General features: G+C 39.1%; 1 protein-coding gene across 2 annotated transcripts in view; it reads left to right on the top strand.

Moving 5' to 3' along the window:
• Positions 1-16,952, top strand: part of grid1a (glutamate receptor, ionotropic, delta 1a) — a 253,081-nt gene that overhangs the window by 200,563 nt on the left and 35,566 nt on the right. For both annotated transcript variants that reach the window (XM_078273281.1, XM_078273280.1), the window contains exons 5-6: positions 84-137; positions 11,825-11,998. In XM_078273281.1, coding sequence (XP_078129407.1) covers positions 84-137; positions 11,825-11,998 — 228 coding nt within the window. The remainder of the gene's footprint in view (positions 1-83; positions 138-11,824; positions 11,999-16,952) is intronic.

Below are 16,952 nucleotides of genomic sequence, written 5' to 3'. Positions count from 1 at the left end.
TCTCTATGATATGCACACAAGGTTCTGAAAATGTCCTTTTTTTGTCCGTCCTCTCTCTTTTTTCTTTTTATTTATCACTACAGGCTGTGGAAACCAACCTGGCATCCAAGGACAGTCACTGGGTCTATGCCAATGAGGTAAGGCCAAACAAACTTGTATGCACCTGAGTGAATTTAGACCTTAGTGTGAGTTTGCCTCTGTCAACACAGTCTCATTTGCTGCCAATGCATACACAAACAAATGAAAACCTACAACACTATAACTGTGTACACTTTCATATTCATTTAAATTAGCAGCACATCTTTTGTTTTCATTTTATCTTGGCTGCCTGAGCGACTGGGCCTTTATGTGATATTGTATAAGTGCCCTCCCTTTAACTGTTGACGTTAGTGTGTCTTTTCCCCTCTACCAATGCTCAGTGTGTCTGACATTCACCTGTACTAGCAATACAAGACAGAGCAGTGGACTTTAGATTAAGTGCCTCAGCGCTGCATTTCCTTTAATTAAAAATGATTTGGAGATAAGGGGGTCATAGGATTGCCTGATACTAAAAGCAGTGTGAAAGAAATACTTTAGATAAAATGTTTTTCCCCAACCTGGAATATATGCATTGCGTTGCCTAATAGGATGTCCATGTGTTTTAATGAAATGTCACCTCTTCACTTATACAAACATCTGTGCTCAACATCCAAAACAAGACCCATATTGATCCATAATCCATGGAGCATGATTGTGTGTATGTTGCCCAGATAGCTATGTTGTCTAAGCAACAATCAATTTTCACACACTGCAGACATGTGTGGTAAATTTACTCTTGACACAGAAATTGATAACCTATGTTGGTCACTTTAACCAACAAGTATGAAATAGTTGCTTTAGTTAGAGATTCACAGTGCAGCATTTCAGTGTATTTCAGTAGCTCAAATATTGATTTACAAAAGTTAATGAGGCTCAATGTGTTGAACACCATCTGGTATGTAAAAGCCTAAATTACCTAATTTTAGACTAGAATGAGCTTTTATAGAATAACTACCTTATATGTTTCAAATGATTTCCACCGTGCATTTCAGCACACACATAACTGAAATATTGATTTACCACAGCTAATGAGACCTTGATTTCTTTCAAACTTTATCTGTGTCTGGCAGCTTACATCAAATTGTTTTGTTGATATGTCTCCAAAAAAGACCTAAGAAGTCTCAGTCGATAGGATCGGGACTGTAATTCTTAATTTGAAACAGTATTCACATACAAATTCATGCATGTCTTTTTCAGTCAATTCCCACACACTTCCACTAAGACATTAGCTTAAATTGCATCTGACTCTGGAAAGTATGAACTAATGGCATGTTAATTTCTATGGCACTGCCTTAATGGTTGATGTGATGTGGCTTACTGTAGAGTTATCTCTCCCTAGTACACATTTTAAGGGGAAGAATGTGCATGGTTGTATCTGTGAGCAATGAAATATATCCCCATTTTATTTTCTTGGTCTCTTTTTTTTCCCTGTTTTCTTTTCTATTTCCAGTAAATGTTGATTATACTGTTCTCTTCTTCTTTGTTTCCCTGCTTTCAATCCCTTCCCCAATATATACTGACAATCACCTTGAAATGATAATAACACAGACTTGTTGAAAAATCTAACAAGAAAATTCAATTACTACTCATGCCGATCTATTCATCTCCCAGCCGTTGGCCTCCAGAGCTCCTCTCATGTACAGAAAAAAGAAAAAACATGAACTCTGAGCACCTTAGTAGTCCACCTTTCTTTTAGATTTTAATTTTCTCCTAGAGCCTTTTAAATTACTAAACCTTGATCAACAAGAGTCACCATGTAAATTGAATCCAGGCATGTATCGAACAGCAAATTATTTATCCACAAATCTTGCTTATCTCTAAAGGGAAAAGGGGAAGGAGATTTAAAGGAAGGTACAAAGCTAATCTGTTTCCATTAGCCTGTGATTTAATTTCTGAGCAGCCTCCCACATGGCTGATAGCACAACGAGTGTGCACAAGGTTTTTTAATTCATTGAAATACGTGAGGGCCGGCAAGCACAGTGATTATCAGAATGAGATTCTCGGATTTGTAGTATGTTTCTATTTTATCATCTTTTCTGGGTATTTTTACAAACTGCAACAACTATGAATCGCTCTCCTTTTGTAGCAGCTGCTGGTGAAATGTTTACTCTCTTACTAAACAGCTATAATATACTAGCTACTGTTTTCCTGCACTCATGGAAATCCTGTTAGCCTGATCAGATGCAGTCTGGGTGTATCACAAAATCCTGCAGGGAACTAACAGCTTTCCATGTTACCCCTGTATGCACAACCGTCCCTGCAGACAGTTGCTCCTATTCAGTTGCCTGGTCGTGACTGAGTTGTGACATTCATTTTAACCAGGTGAACTTGAAGCTCACTGTCACTCGCCTGCCTGCCAGCCTTTACATCCCATACAGTCAGCGAGGTCTCACATTTCATTCAACATCAAGCAGTTATGCTAATATGTCACCAGTGGCATCATATGGCACAATGAATGTAGCTGTCAAGCTAGAAATGCGATAAGAGCACAGAGTGAGATGAATGGAGAGGGAAAATGATGATGATGAGTGAGTATAATCACAAGTCAGAAAACAATAAGGTGTAATAGACTAGCAGATAAACAAAAAGGAATAAAACTAATCCTGATAAGGCAGTTATTTCATTCAGGGATGTCATAAGCATTACAGTAGAAAGACAATATCACATACAGTTACTTAAATATTTAAAGTTACAGTAATAGGTTAAAGGCTGTTGATCACACATGGATGTCCTTAAAGGACAATTCCGGCGCAAAACGAACCTAGGGGTTAATAACAGATGTGTACCCACTCTGTCGTTCTCTGGGACATGATTTCATGCTAATCGAATGTGTTTGTAACTTGAAACAAGCTAATTAGCTTACAATGCTAGTATTCGGGGCACAGGGAAAGTAAAAACAAATCGCTATTTATACCACTAAAAAGGCTCAAAATATCACCACACTTCAACAGTAGCATAATGAGGGTCCCTAAATGTAAACCGAAGCATTGAGAACATTGTAAGTGTACAGACAGTTTATTAAAAAGATAGTTTAGAAAGACCGTTGCTCCAAAGACGGCGGCCGCCTGTATACGAGAACACGACTGTCTAATCAGTATAATCTGTCTTTTTAATAAACTGTCTGTACAATGTTCTCAATGCTTCAGTTAACATTGAAGGACCCTCATTATGCTACCATTGAAGTGTGGTGATATTTTGAGCTTTTTTAGAGGTATAAATAGCGATTTGTTTTTACTTTCCCTATGCCCCGAATACTAGCGTTGTAAGCTAATAAGCAGTCCGCGCTAGCTTGTTTCAAGCTACAAACACATTCGATTAGCATGAAATCATGTCCCAGAGAACGATCGAGTGGGTACACATCTGTTATTAACCCCTAGGTTCGTTTTGTGCCGGAATTGTCCTTTAAGAAATGTAGTATGACACTTGTATAAAGTAGAGACTGAAATATCCTGACCTTTAGTCCCTATTATAGGTCAAACTCCAAGACAAAATGTTTGAGTTTAAAACGATGAACTTTTTTCTCAACAAACTTGTCTTCAGTAGTTTAAGACACTAATGCATTTTAAAACCAAAGGAGTGGGTTTGAACGGCACACTGTTCATATAATATAAAATATGAACAATATAATGTTTAAGAAAAAAGAAAAAAAAAGCTTTTATATTTAGTTTAAGAAGTGCAGCAGGACTTGATGTGAGCAGCAGGGCATGGGTATGACAGGCAGGCGTGCATCTTCCTAAACCACCCACCAAACCAGGGTGCTGCAGCTGCTAGCACACAGAAGGTTGTCTGCTTCTGACACTGTCTAGTGAACTCAGATGGATTGCACATTATGGGAGAATTTGTTGTTGTTTTCTTCCCTTCAAAGGCGGGACGGTGACACCTCAGAATGTTTGATGGATTAGGTGGCTGTGCCTGCTGTGACAGACAGAGTCGAGGAGGACAGTCATGATATGACTGATGTCTTTGGTAACTGCCCGTCAAGCAACTGAGCTGGAAACCCTTTTCTTCTGACACAATCTCCACCACATCAGACTGTGGGACAGGAAGGTGGATTACTGAAGAGGCCACTTACGAGAAAAAGAAATATTATATTTTCCAGTTAGCTTATTGATTACTCAAAGTACTGTAAAACATTGCATTTTTTAAAACCCTGGGTTGCTGTTTTGATTCTTTGTATCATTAAGCACAATGAGAATCTATGCAGAAACCCAATTCAGATGTCAAAAATGTATGTACTAACCAAGAAATCGTGACCACAGGAGACATCCTGCTTCATGGTCATAAATCTAAAGGATACCAGACAGGCGACTCCCTTCACTAACCACCTTATTAAAATGTTACAGCAGTTACAGTTTCATTTTTTCATTTTAATGTCACCCCCCGCACCTCTAGGCTGAAACATAGGTTCCATCAAAGCAATACAACCCTCATCACCAACTCATGTATAAGATATACATTGCACTGTACTCATGGACAATGAGCTATGTAATGGGATGACTATTACACAGTTGCACTGTGCTGTAAAAATGAGTGCATTAATTAATGTAATTATTTACATGCTATTTCACCTTATGTCGCATTTGAGATATCCTGCTATAATGAATCAGCCAATCTAATCTTAAGTGTTAACACAGTCGCAGTCTATCTTCTTAGGTCAAAGTAGATGTTTTATTTTATGTTATGTTGATGCGGATCACACAGTGCAGTGCAATTTTGCCCCCAACGTCTCCTTCCAGGCACTAGGATAAGGCAATGGTTATGGTTATGGGTTAAGGTTAGGGTTAGGTGCCTTGAAGTCAACGGTCGCAGGCTCGCAGCTTTGCCCGGAAGGAGACGTTGGGGGCTTAAAACACCATCGAGCTATTTCCGCCTGCTCAGACTACGGGCCCTATTTTAACAATCTGAAATGATCTGAAATGCGCTTGATACGCCAAAGTATCAAACGCCAAACGCAAGTAGCTTTGTGGGCGGATCTTGGGCACTGTTGCTATTATACCAGCGGGATAAATGACTCTTGACTCTACATTAGTCATAGGTGTGGTTTGGGCGTAACATGCAATAAACCAATCAGAGCGTTATCTCACATTCCCTTTAAAAGCAGGTGTGCTTGTTCCATGGCGGATTGCTATTATAATGGCGGATTTGTTAGGCGCATGCTCTTAAAGTGCCCATATTATGAAAAAAAAAAACACTTTTTCTGGGATTTGGGGTGTTCTTTTGTGTCTCTGGTGCTTCCACACGCATACAAACTTTGAAAAAAATCCATCCATGCTGTTTTGAGTGAGATACGGTTTCTGAATGTGTCCTGCCTTCAGTCTCCGGGTGAGCAGTTCAAAATCAGCACGAAACGACGTCACAAGCCGAAACGAGCTGGCTAACCGCAACCGTTAGCTCGTAGCGTTAGCGTTAGCATGCCAATGCTAAGTCTAGCATGCTACCTCGTTCTCAATAGCAAAGCACTGCTACAACACACACAAGTTCACCATAATCTACAAAAGAACTACTTACATGTGCACCCTGATTTAGAAGTCTCCTAGCTAATCCTGCCTTGTAACTGACCGAAGTTGGAGAAACGGCCTTTCTTTTTCTGTCTATGGAGCTAGCTAGCTGACATGATCTACATCTGAGCTACTGCGCATGTGCGAGTGCAATCAAAGATAGTACAGAAGAAGAAGAAGAAAGGAGGTCTCACTCTGTAGCTAAAACAGAGACCAGGTGAAAAGAGGATCTGCAGCAGTGAGAGAGAGCTGTGCAGTACAACAAAAATGTGGTGAATTTTGAAAATTAAACCATGTAAGCATATTCTGGTACAACCTTAAAATACAATTATGAACCTGAAAATGAGCATAATATGAGCACTTTAATAAATCCATGGGCGCACGCCAGGAGCAGTTAACAGCCGAGGAGACCGACGTTTGCTATTGATTTTTCTTTCTGACAAAATGTAAATAAAGAAATGTCACAAAAACATACTTTCCGATGTTTTGGGCTCACTCTCACTAAATCACAAGGTTATGAATGCATGGTGATATTTTTGCAATGTAGTCTAACATCAGACCGAGATTACCTCACTGTAGACCAGTGGTTCCCAACCTGGGGTCCGGGGACCGCTCAGGGGGGTGGCAAAGATCAGAGGGGGTGCGCAAGTCTTTATCTGGTTTGAGGTTGAGGTAAAAAAAAAATATTTGCACATGTTAAACAAATTATGATAATACACTAGAATATATAATGTATACAAAAGTCTGTATAAAAACTATATATTTTTGTTCTTGCTTAAAATTGTAGGCAGGCTACTTAGTAGGCCAAACCTCCGGGACCTCTTAACCTGTGGCCCTTGCTGTCATCAGGTCAGCTGCTAGCTGCTATTATCCTCATTTTTCCTGCCGCCACGGCATCACTATTTTATGAATGAAACATGGCGGAGAAACGTAAAAGTGCTGATAACTCCTCTGTATCAAAAAAGAAAGTAAGGCTCTATCTTGAGAGTTACCTCAACTTCGGTTTCGGAGGGGGGGCTCAGCTTTTCTTAGACATAAGTGGGGGTGGGGGGGGTGGGGCGCCAAGGAATAAAGATTGGGAACCACTGCTATAGACGATGCAGCTCTTCTGTCTCTCCTCTCCCGTGCTGCTGCTGGGGCATTTGGGTTAAGTGGCATCGGCACATGCAGTTCAACATCACATCTCCTTACGTCTAATATTTCCTCATTTATGTCATCAACACATCCATGATTCATGGAAATGTTGTGTAAAACAAGGTCATATTTTTCCTTGTATTTATGTATGGTTTGCAAAAATAGGAACTGCTGGGTCCGTGAGATGAGAGATGCAAAGTGTACGCGCGGTGTGCACACTCTACATTACGGCCAAGCATGCGCCCTTAAAATAGCATCTGAATTACGTGCCACTGACTTTAGACTAGGTTTTTCCTGGTCTGTGGCGGAATTGTTTTCTCAAACTTCAAAATCACACTAGGGAACGTTTGCACCGGAACACGCCTCCTCTTTTTGCTGAACCGCCCCCGGGAGTGCAAGTTCATTCACTTAATTTACTGACGTGAGTCTGTGGAGGGAAAAGTCTGCTGTGCGTCGGGTACCAAAATAGGAATGATACATGCGTCGGTGTACAAAGTCAATTGCGCTGGGTGCAAGATAGGGCCCTACATGATTTTGCAAATGGTTATTTGTTTCACTTTCATTTAAAGTCCTTCCCTTTCAGGCAATCATGAACTGTGAGTAGCCAGACTATTGCTAAATATTTTTCTATTTAAAGGGTGCCTGGCTAGCTCACCTGGTAGAGCGGGCACCCATATATAGAGGTTCAGTCCTCGACGCAGCAGCCGCAGGTTCGACTCCAACCTGCAGCCCTTTGCTGCATGTCATTCCCCCTCTCTCTCCCCTTTCAAGTCTAAGCTGTCCTATATAAATAAAGGCCTAAAATGCCCATAAAATAATCTAGAGTAGTAGAGTTATGTGCATGAAGATGTATGTACATATTATTAACTGAATCCAACGGTTTTAATTCATTGATAAATTATCAAAAACAGGCAGTAATAATCAAAGACATTTCATCAAACTACGAAAATAACCTCACGTTATTGCAAAGAGACAGAAACTCCATCTCCTGATACTGCATTCCTCCGACTATTGAAATGTGTTCATCCCTATTCAGCCTCTTTACATCCATATTTGTTCGCCAAACCTGCAAAGATTAGGTGGTCCGACCCCCATTTGTGTAGGTGCCCGCAGGTTGCACTAGTGTTTTTTTTTTTTTTTTCCAAAAAGCCTTTCAAGAAATTCAAAGGCCATGGACTTATGGTGTGCTGTGGTTGACAGTGATGCACTCACCATAGGATAGCATGGATATTTAATAGGAAATAACTGCTTTGGTCTGCTGGGAAGGTGACATAGCACCTGGCACATGACGTGTATGGACCTTCTTCATTTAATATGTAATCTTAGTCTGATTTAATTTGCAAGGTGTTGTTCATACAAGACAACATGAAATATAATTGCATGTCATAATGCTTTTAAAGAAACCGTAACAAGGTTTCTGTGCAGTTATGTACGAGTAATAGCTCTGGCTCTCTACTGTAGATCTGGTTTTGCTAAATACTAAATGCAAATTGGTGGTGGCTGTACTTAATATTTTAATACAGAATATAACAGCAGTGTTTCGTACATGGTTTTCCACATGAATGATGTGTTCTCACTCTGTGAAAAACAAGTAAATATAATATAAAAATTTAAAAAGCAGCACTTACTGAATAGGACATGGCATTGATGTAATTGCGAAATCCTTAAATTTTACATAATTATGTCTATTGTTTGATGAAAAAAGGCAGCTGCAATTTAATATGAACGTTAATAAATTGAAAATCAGTAGCACAACTCAACAAAGGCTTGTGCCATGCATTATTTTATGTTTGTGGTGTTTAATTGTTTTTCTCCGTTGCAAAAGGACAATAGGACACCAATTATTCGGTTCTTATAACTGGATAATAAAATAATTGTGTGGTTATTTTTTGCCTAACTAATTACCTTTCTCTCAACAATACACTGAAAGAACATAAAAAAGACACATATGTTTTATAGGCAAATACAGCTCAAATTAATGTCATACGCACTGTGCTATGCTCTCCTTCTCTGACTCTTTCCTGACATTACTTCTCAATTTAGTTGCCTGCAGCTTCAAGAAGCACCTTAACTTCTAATTAAATCACTGTCATGATTACCAGTCATTTTATTTTTTGTATTTCTCATGAGTGATTAATGACAGTGACTGAGCAGCACAAAGAGGATAATCTGTCATCTGAACTTGATTTGTGAATGTATTTTGGTCGTCGGCCGTCATTGAAACATGGCCGCGCTGTATTCACTCTTTCAGAAATTATGAGTGGGTTGCTTAACACCTGAAATGATTGTTTGAAAACTGAAATTTTAAAAGCACTTTATGACGTTAAATGCTTGTGTCCAGACAGTTCTGAGTAATATTGTGATTCGACTTGCTATTATAATCACATACAGTACACCATTTAGATTCTATAATGCTTCTCTGGTGCTTTCAAAATCTATGGGATGATCATTGTAGTCAGAGGCCTTGATGTATCATTAATGTATTCTTTATATAGTATTGGTCCTTTTTGTGTGCATTTTGTACAAGTGGAATATATCACATTGTCTGTACTTTCTTCTTAAACAGAGGTAAAAAGGCACATCAGACCTGTCCCATTGATCAGTGGCCGGGTCAGTTTATGACACAAACCTGTGATGGTGACAGAACACTTGGACTGGGTGGCACTGGAAGTTAATAGCTTGGACGTGAGGGTTCGACTCTGTGAACCATGCCGCATGATTTATCTGATTAATGTGTCACGACAACTCATGAATATTCATAATTTTCACCTGACTGAGTCAGAAAAAGACTCAGAGGATAAACTAAATGAGCTAGAATCACCTGAGGAGTGTTTTACTCATGCTGTACACAGATAAAAGATCTGGGAATTTTGGTTTTGGAAGAAAGAATCCATATAAATCAATTCAGTTTGCTCACCATCAAGTGGTTTTGCATTGAAAATATAAACATGTATATGACATGAGAAAAAGGCAGGGGGGTTTGAAGTTTACCCTCTATTTTTTTTTAAATAATGTGAAAAGGCAAGGTTGACTGTCAGCTGAAATAAGGTAAACATACAAAGAAAGACAATGTGAGAAGCCAGGAGAAATGAACAGCGAGGGAGGACAGAGACCAGCAGTAACAACAGAGGTCGATGCAAAGAGGAGAAAACAAAACATCGGATTAGGAAAACGGATGGGAAGCATGGATTCAGGCATGTGTGGTTAAGGATTATATTAACCAAGAGCTGTTTAAGTTCTCACAGCTTTATTGTTAGATAATACTGTATATGAACCCAACGTTTCCCAAGAGACTCACTGTCTGCCTCAGCATTGACCATTGCCCTGCTCTGGAGACTAGCAGGCTTTTTCAATGCCTCGTGAATATTGATCCGACCCTTCACATAGCATAGGCTAGTGACAAATGGTCAAAAAGGGCTTTAGTTTTTGAGATACCCCTACCGGAGGTAGATCTAAAGCCAACACTGTTTTTGCTCATCTCTAAGGTCTCTAATATATGAAATGGATTCTTGGCTAAAAATATTTTCCTGCTAAGATTGTTAAATTAACAGATATTGTTATACACTCCAAAACCAAAAAAGGACTAAAATATAGTCTGTCCGTATGGGAGTTAAGGCATATAAACTAATGCAGATCAATCACACAAGGTCTGAGAGCTTTGAAACTTGGCACGTTAGTAGTCAGGTAGTTGCTTTACCTACTAGAAAAGAAAGGATGTGAATATCTTGATGTATGGAATAAATAGTGACCTATAAACACATACGTAAAATAGGCGAACATCAATCAAAAAAATCAATATCTATGCAGAATGTTTTCATTTACTTTGTGGTTACTTTGCCAGGGATTATCATAGAAACACATATGATGGCTTATTGGAAAGGTGGGGTTGTGCTGAATCCATCAATACCAACTATGTAAATATATAGCATGACAAGTCAACGTGAGAATAATGTTGAGAAATTCAAATATAAGATACATTTAATAATGAAACATTTCATATGGTACCTTGTACTATACAGTCCATATGGAAACAAAGATTGAAATCGAAAGATAACACCTTACCATAGCACAAACCGGAGACCAGGAGTCAGGATTGCAGTTTGACCTTAATGAGCCTTTTAATAAAACTAACTTAACTTAACTTCTTCACACAATACAAATTAAATGACTGTCTTAAATCAAACAAATGACAATCTAACAAAACAAACACTCTGAGGGGGAATAATTTAATAATAAAAGAGGAATAACATTTTTAATATCAAATATTAAACCAAACATTCAACTGAATATTTCACATACGATTAATCACTTTCCCTATTAGCTAATCGCATTCTTTCAAATCGCGATTACGATTTGAAAACAATTAATCGTTCAGCCCTAATCTAGAGTGACGTAAAATTGCATGAATTCCCTGAATGACTGTTCAGAAAAATCAGACCTCTATCTGATGTAGGACCACATATTAAAGTGGCCCAAATCAGAATTGAAAAGATCCGATTTCATGTGATTTGTGCTGGTCACACTGTTTGTCTGAGAAATCTGATTTGGGCCATTTTTGCCTGCAGTCTGAACGTAGCCTAATGTGAATAAGAAAATAAGAGACTTTGCTAGATGATACATTCTATCTTAAAATTTGACATTTGAAAATAGTAATTGATTAAAATGTTACCGTCTGTCTTTTGGCCTAAAGCATGGACTCAGTTGATCAAAGGTATTAAATAAACCAATGTTGGTACAGAAATGATATGTGAAATAGGCTTTGGTTGATCATTGTTAAAATACAAAATGCTTTATGTTCTACAAATAGCAACAAAGAATGAAATGAAATCCTCACTTTACCTCACTTTGTCTCGTATCTAATTGCTCTGTAGCCCTCCAATGTGTCATCTGATATGTTAATTGCTCAAGAAGTAGGCACAGCCAATGCAAATCCCTCTGAGGTTCTGTTTCTTATCCAAATTTCCACTTTTTCAACAGCTTTTCGAAAACTGAAAATTCATGGTTTGTGTCATTACTCCCCACTGTTAAAAAAAAAAAAAGAGCCACCATACTTGACCTAAGATTAAAGGGAAAGATTTGTTAAACTAAACTTCTGCTGTTGTCTTCTTTTTCAGGAGGTGAGTGATGCAGACATCATGGAGCTGGTTCACAGCTCTCTGGGGCGGATGACCATCATTCGTCAGGTCTTCCCATTGTGGAGAGACACCAACGTTCGCTGTATGAGAAACAATCATCGCATCTCCTCCCTGCTCTGTGACCCGCAGGAAGGCTATCTGCAGTCCTTAGAGGTAAACGCTGCTTAAAGACTTACTGTTGAAGCTTGTGAAATATTGTCAGTTACTGTAGATCACATAGGTCCGCCATAGCTGCACAGAAAATCTTAAGAATTATTTTCAATGGACTGGATATAGATGTGTATTAAATGTATCGATGGATACATGTGGCAAATATTTCTCATTCAAGTAACTGCAGTAATTCATAGGGAAAAAAAACAATTAAAATCTTTAAAATATGGATAGATAACTAAAACTAATTACTAATTACTGGCTAAATTCCCAGGCCAAATTACACTGAAAACTGTTGACAGATTTTTTAGATACTCTGAACAGGATCAAAAACAAACTCTTTGATAGAGGTTAGTTAGTGATGTATTGTGTCATGCGCAAACAAGTGCCCAGCCCACATGGAGTTACGACGATACACTAAAAAATCTTTGCAGTGGTAACATTTTTTCAGATATAAACATAACTTACAACATATTTCACATTACATTTCTAACAAGGAACTTCATCTTTTCAGGCTCTACAAATAAAATCTGCCCCAAAATGGTTCCCTTCCCAGAGTTTTTTTTTAATAACCATCTAACCAGAAGAACACATCAGAATTAAGAGCATTGTACTAATTTTTAAAATTCATTAGTGGTGATACCAAAATTCCAACTTTTGAGTTTCAAATGGTCACCCACTGTAAGCTTGAAAGGTAGCTGTAAAAGGTTGGTAATGTCTGTGGTCACTTTGAATTAAGTTGGTTACAATGAATTCCAATGGTGGCAAGTTTTCAAATCAGGAAAAGTGAGAAAACCACTCCAAATTCTCCACTGTCTGTGCAAATGCTCAATTTGTTCCAAACCGTCACAGATTTACCAACAGAAGGTACTTTCAGAGGAGAGTCTGAGCTTTGAGGAAGGTGAATGCACAACATGGAAGCATTATGATGGATGAGGCTGTGTTGTGTATTTGACTAGTGGCAAGGTTTTGTTTTTCCTGTTATTTTATCCCTTTTGCTGCAGTATTTATAGTACAGCAGTGTTGTGTTTTAGCAACAACCAGCATGTTTCACACACTTTCTCCAGCAGCCAACAGGGATACACTTGTTATGAGCCAGAGTGGCAGAACCATAAAACAAGCACAAAGTGGTCTTTTTTCCCATTCTGTGTACAGCACATGTGCTGTAAGGACTTATGAGCATGATTCCTGCTTGATCACGCCTTTTCCACAGTTGTAGTGGTGTAGGACAATATAGACAAGTATCTGCCAAGTACCACATGAATGCAAATATTAACTGATTATGTATGCAACTGAACATAGATTAAACTCCCTAGATAAGGCAATTATGAGGGACATGAATGCCCATGAATATAAATGACTTGAGCTCAATATGACTGGGGAATAAGTGGCAGAACAGAGTAAAATATAGTTTAGAAGTAAATCAAATCGTGTTTTTGCCATTAACGTGCAAATCTTCTTAAAACGGATTATATTCCAATTGTAGAAAGCCAAAAAAACAACTTATTATTTGTCAATAAACTACTGAGATATCACAAGCTTAACAAAGGCTTCCATCATGGAAAGACCTTTAAAAAGGTTTTGCTATCTATGATTTGTATTAAGGATTTGTCAACCAGGAACCAGAGATGTTCACAAGTCATTTTTTGCAAGTCCAAGTCAAGTCTCAAATCTTTGAGGGGCAAGTTCAAGTCAAGTCTCAAGTCTTTTGCCATAAGTCCAAGTCAAGTCTCAAGTCTCTGGCCATCTGATCTGTCCCTAACACTGTATTGTTAAATTTTATGAATTCAAAGCATGTCCTGTAGCTACCATCCATACAGTACAGTATCAAAATCAGTTGTAGGATAACTTTATGGGGTCTACTTAACACATCCCTCTAGACCTCGGACCTGGTGAAATATTAACCTAAGTCTGTCACATCATATGGATACAACTATAAAGATACAATTTGCATGTTCCCAGCATTAGCACGACACTTTGCGATGGTTAGCTTGTTACCTGTGACAGTGACCGGTGACAGTGCGCACGGATCCGCTGTGCCATGCATGGATGAAATAATGAAATAGTAAATAGGACTACAGTAACAGAAATATGTGCAGAATTAAGATAGTCAAGACGGCCCAGTGTTTGGTGGACCGGGTACACCTTGTTCACTTAATAGCCTACAAATCATCCAGGGGATCAATTACGCATCACATGAGTTTGCCCACCCGACACAGCGTTTGTTCCTGGGGAGATGGATCCGTGCGTCCCACCTCCTGTGCGCCATGGATTTCTTAGCCTCAGCAACTACTAATTATAAGATACAATTTGCCTGTTCCCAGCATTAGCACAACACTTTGCGATGGTTAGCTTGTTACCTGTGACGATATACGCTAAATGTAACGTCTCTTTGGTGTGTGTGTGAGTGACTGACCTATTTAGGTGCGTTTTGAGATGCCTGGCTGAAGTCCGACGTTGTTGATCCGGCATCATTTATCTTGGTGCCACACACTTTGCATGTAGCTGTTCATTTACTGCCACTGTTGAAGTTATTGAAAGCAAAACTAATGAGAAAAGGCACAACTCCAGGAGGATTTGGTGTCGCCATTGGCAATGCATATTTTGATATGTGAGTGCACGCACATAGGCGCATGCGTTACGTTGCACATTATGGCAAAGGGCAGGGGACATACAGCTCGTCATACGTTTCCCCATGTATGCGCCAATAAAAGAAAATAGAAATACATGAATACATTTTGATTTAAAAAGCAATAATTGCATGAAAACAGGTTGTTGACAAGTCTCGAAGCTCGAGTCCGAGTCAAGTCTGAAGTCTTTTGGGTCGAGTCACAAGTCAAGTCTGAAGTCTTTTGGGTCGAGTCCGAGTCAAGTCTGAAGTCAGCTGTTTGTACGACTTAAGTGCGACTCAAGTCTGAGTCTCAGACTCGAGTCCCCATCTCTGCCAGGAACCCAACCTCCGGTAAATTCTGTATGACAATGAGAGTCAATAAATAAAGGTACAGTATGCCCTTCAGCACCATCACAACTTTATCTAACACAATCTCATTCCCTTCTTTTGGTCTTCGTAATAACCTTGCTCACCCTGCCACTTTACTTTCAGTACTTTCTATAGTAAGTTAAGGTCGCCTCCTTAGACTTTTCTTTTGCTCAATCCATCTGGAGTGCAATTGCTGTGTTCCCTGTAGCTCTATTGAAATGTTCATTTCCCTTTTCTTTTCTTTTTTTCATACTCCGGACAGATGGCAAAACCATGTGGTGTGTGCACCCACATTCCTCAATAATTCACACAAAAGAGGGTTAAATATCGGGTAATGGCAGTTTAGGCATTTATCAGAATAGTTAACACTGAGGAGATTGCAGTGTTCAGTGTTGTGAAGGATACTTTCAAAACGTATTCCGTTACAGAATACAGAATACATGCCCAAAAATGTAATTTGTAACGTATTCCGTTACATTACTCAATCTGAGTAACGTATTCTGAATACTTGGATTACTTCCACATTGAATTGCATTTTACAAGTGTAGGAATGCGGCCGTCACATACAGCTTACTAAACAGGCCTATTCTGGTGTGTTCTTCTGTTCCAACTGGCTGAATGTGTACCTAAACAAGCAGATAGATTGTTGTTTTTGTAGCCCCGAACTGCATACTACAAAAATCTAACCGCAGTCTAAGCTACCACGAGCTAATTTTAGCTAACGTTAGCTAACATGTCAAATGGGGCTAGTCTATCTAATCAGCATGTAGGAGAATGTAAAGTCGCACGTCAACTACAAAATAGCAAGGTGACCAGTAAAACTACAGCAGACGACTACCCTTGGCTAAAAATAACTTACTTTAAGATGCTTCTTCAGGTTGGAGGTGGAGGAATTTGGACGCTGAAAGGAAGTTGGTTGCTGGCAAGCAGAGGTTGTACTGCACAGTTATATTTTGTTCTCTCTTCTCTTTCTTTAATGTGAAATGCTGTTTGAATTTCCAAGATAGAAACGCATTCCTGCCCTGGCTCTGTTGTGCCGGTTCCGGCTCCATCTTTACCTCTTATCAATGATCACGCAAATAGCTCACTTTTTCGTTTTCATATTGGGGTTTCTGGGAAATGCATGGAGTTGCGAGAGTGAATAAACTCATGAAACAGAGAAGTATCGTCATGTAATCCATTGATTTCAACAATGTAACTGTATTCTAAATACCAACTATTTAAATTGTAACTGTAACGGAATACAATTACTCATAATTTGTATTCTGAATACGTAACGCCGGTACATGTATTCCGTTACTCCCCAACACTGGCAGTGTTTTTCCTGTACTAATCCCTTTCACAAGCAGTCAGCTGTGGTGTATGCTGAAATATCCAGAGCTACTATGTTGCGTTAGATCAGGACTGAGTGACCTTTAGGAAAGTGAACTTGACTTGTGTGATGTCTTACTACTGAGAGGCTTGGACTGAAGTCTAAATGCGTCATGAACTGAATGCCTGGAGTGGCAGCACGTATTGCTTCCATGGGTCTTCTGCTGTGGGAGAATTTGACTTTGACCCAGAGGACCTATCAAATCCACTGTCACACCAAGACAGGAAGGGTAGACATGATTCCTGACAGGGTGCACTGCAGTCAGAGGAAGACAGTTGGACTGATGGCAGAATAATTGATCATGAAATTATTTTTCTTTGGCCCCTTCAGTTCACATCTTTACCTCTTGTTGATCATGCATATCATTTAACCTGCTGCAGAGAGTGCAATCCTATGATTGCAGCAAATTAAACCTCAGTGTTTTAGCAGTAAGTTTCCAGCAAGTGTAAACATGTGGACAGTCAGAGCCCAGTTGCTGCTGACTTCACTGTGCCATCCTTCAACATTGTTCTCATGAAGAAAGAAACTGGGTCTTCATCTCGACACCAAACAACATTGACAGACCAAATAAAAAATGTATCACCAGTTTTTCCAATGCTTTCCAT

This window comes from Sander vitreus, chromosome 17 (genome assembly GCF_031162955.1).
Source record: "Sander vitreus isolate 19-12246 chromosome 17, sanVit1, whole genome shotgun sequence".
NCBI classification, from domain to species: Eukaryota; Metazoa; Chordata; class Actinopteri; order Perciformes; family Percidae; genus Sander; species Sander vitreus.
Note: the sequence above shows the minus strand (reverse complement) of the source record. Positions and strands in the feature narration are given on the sequence as shown.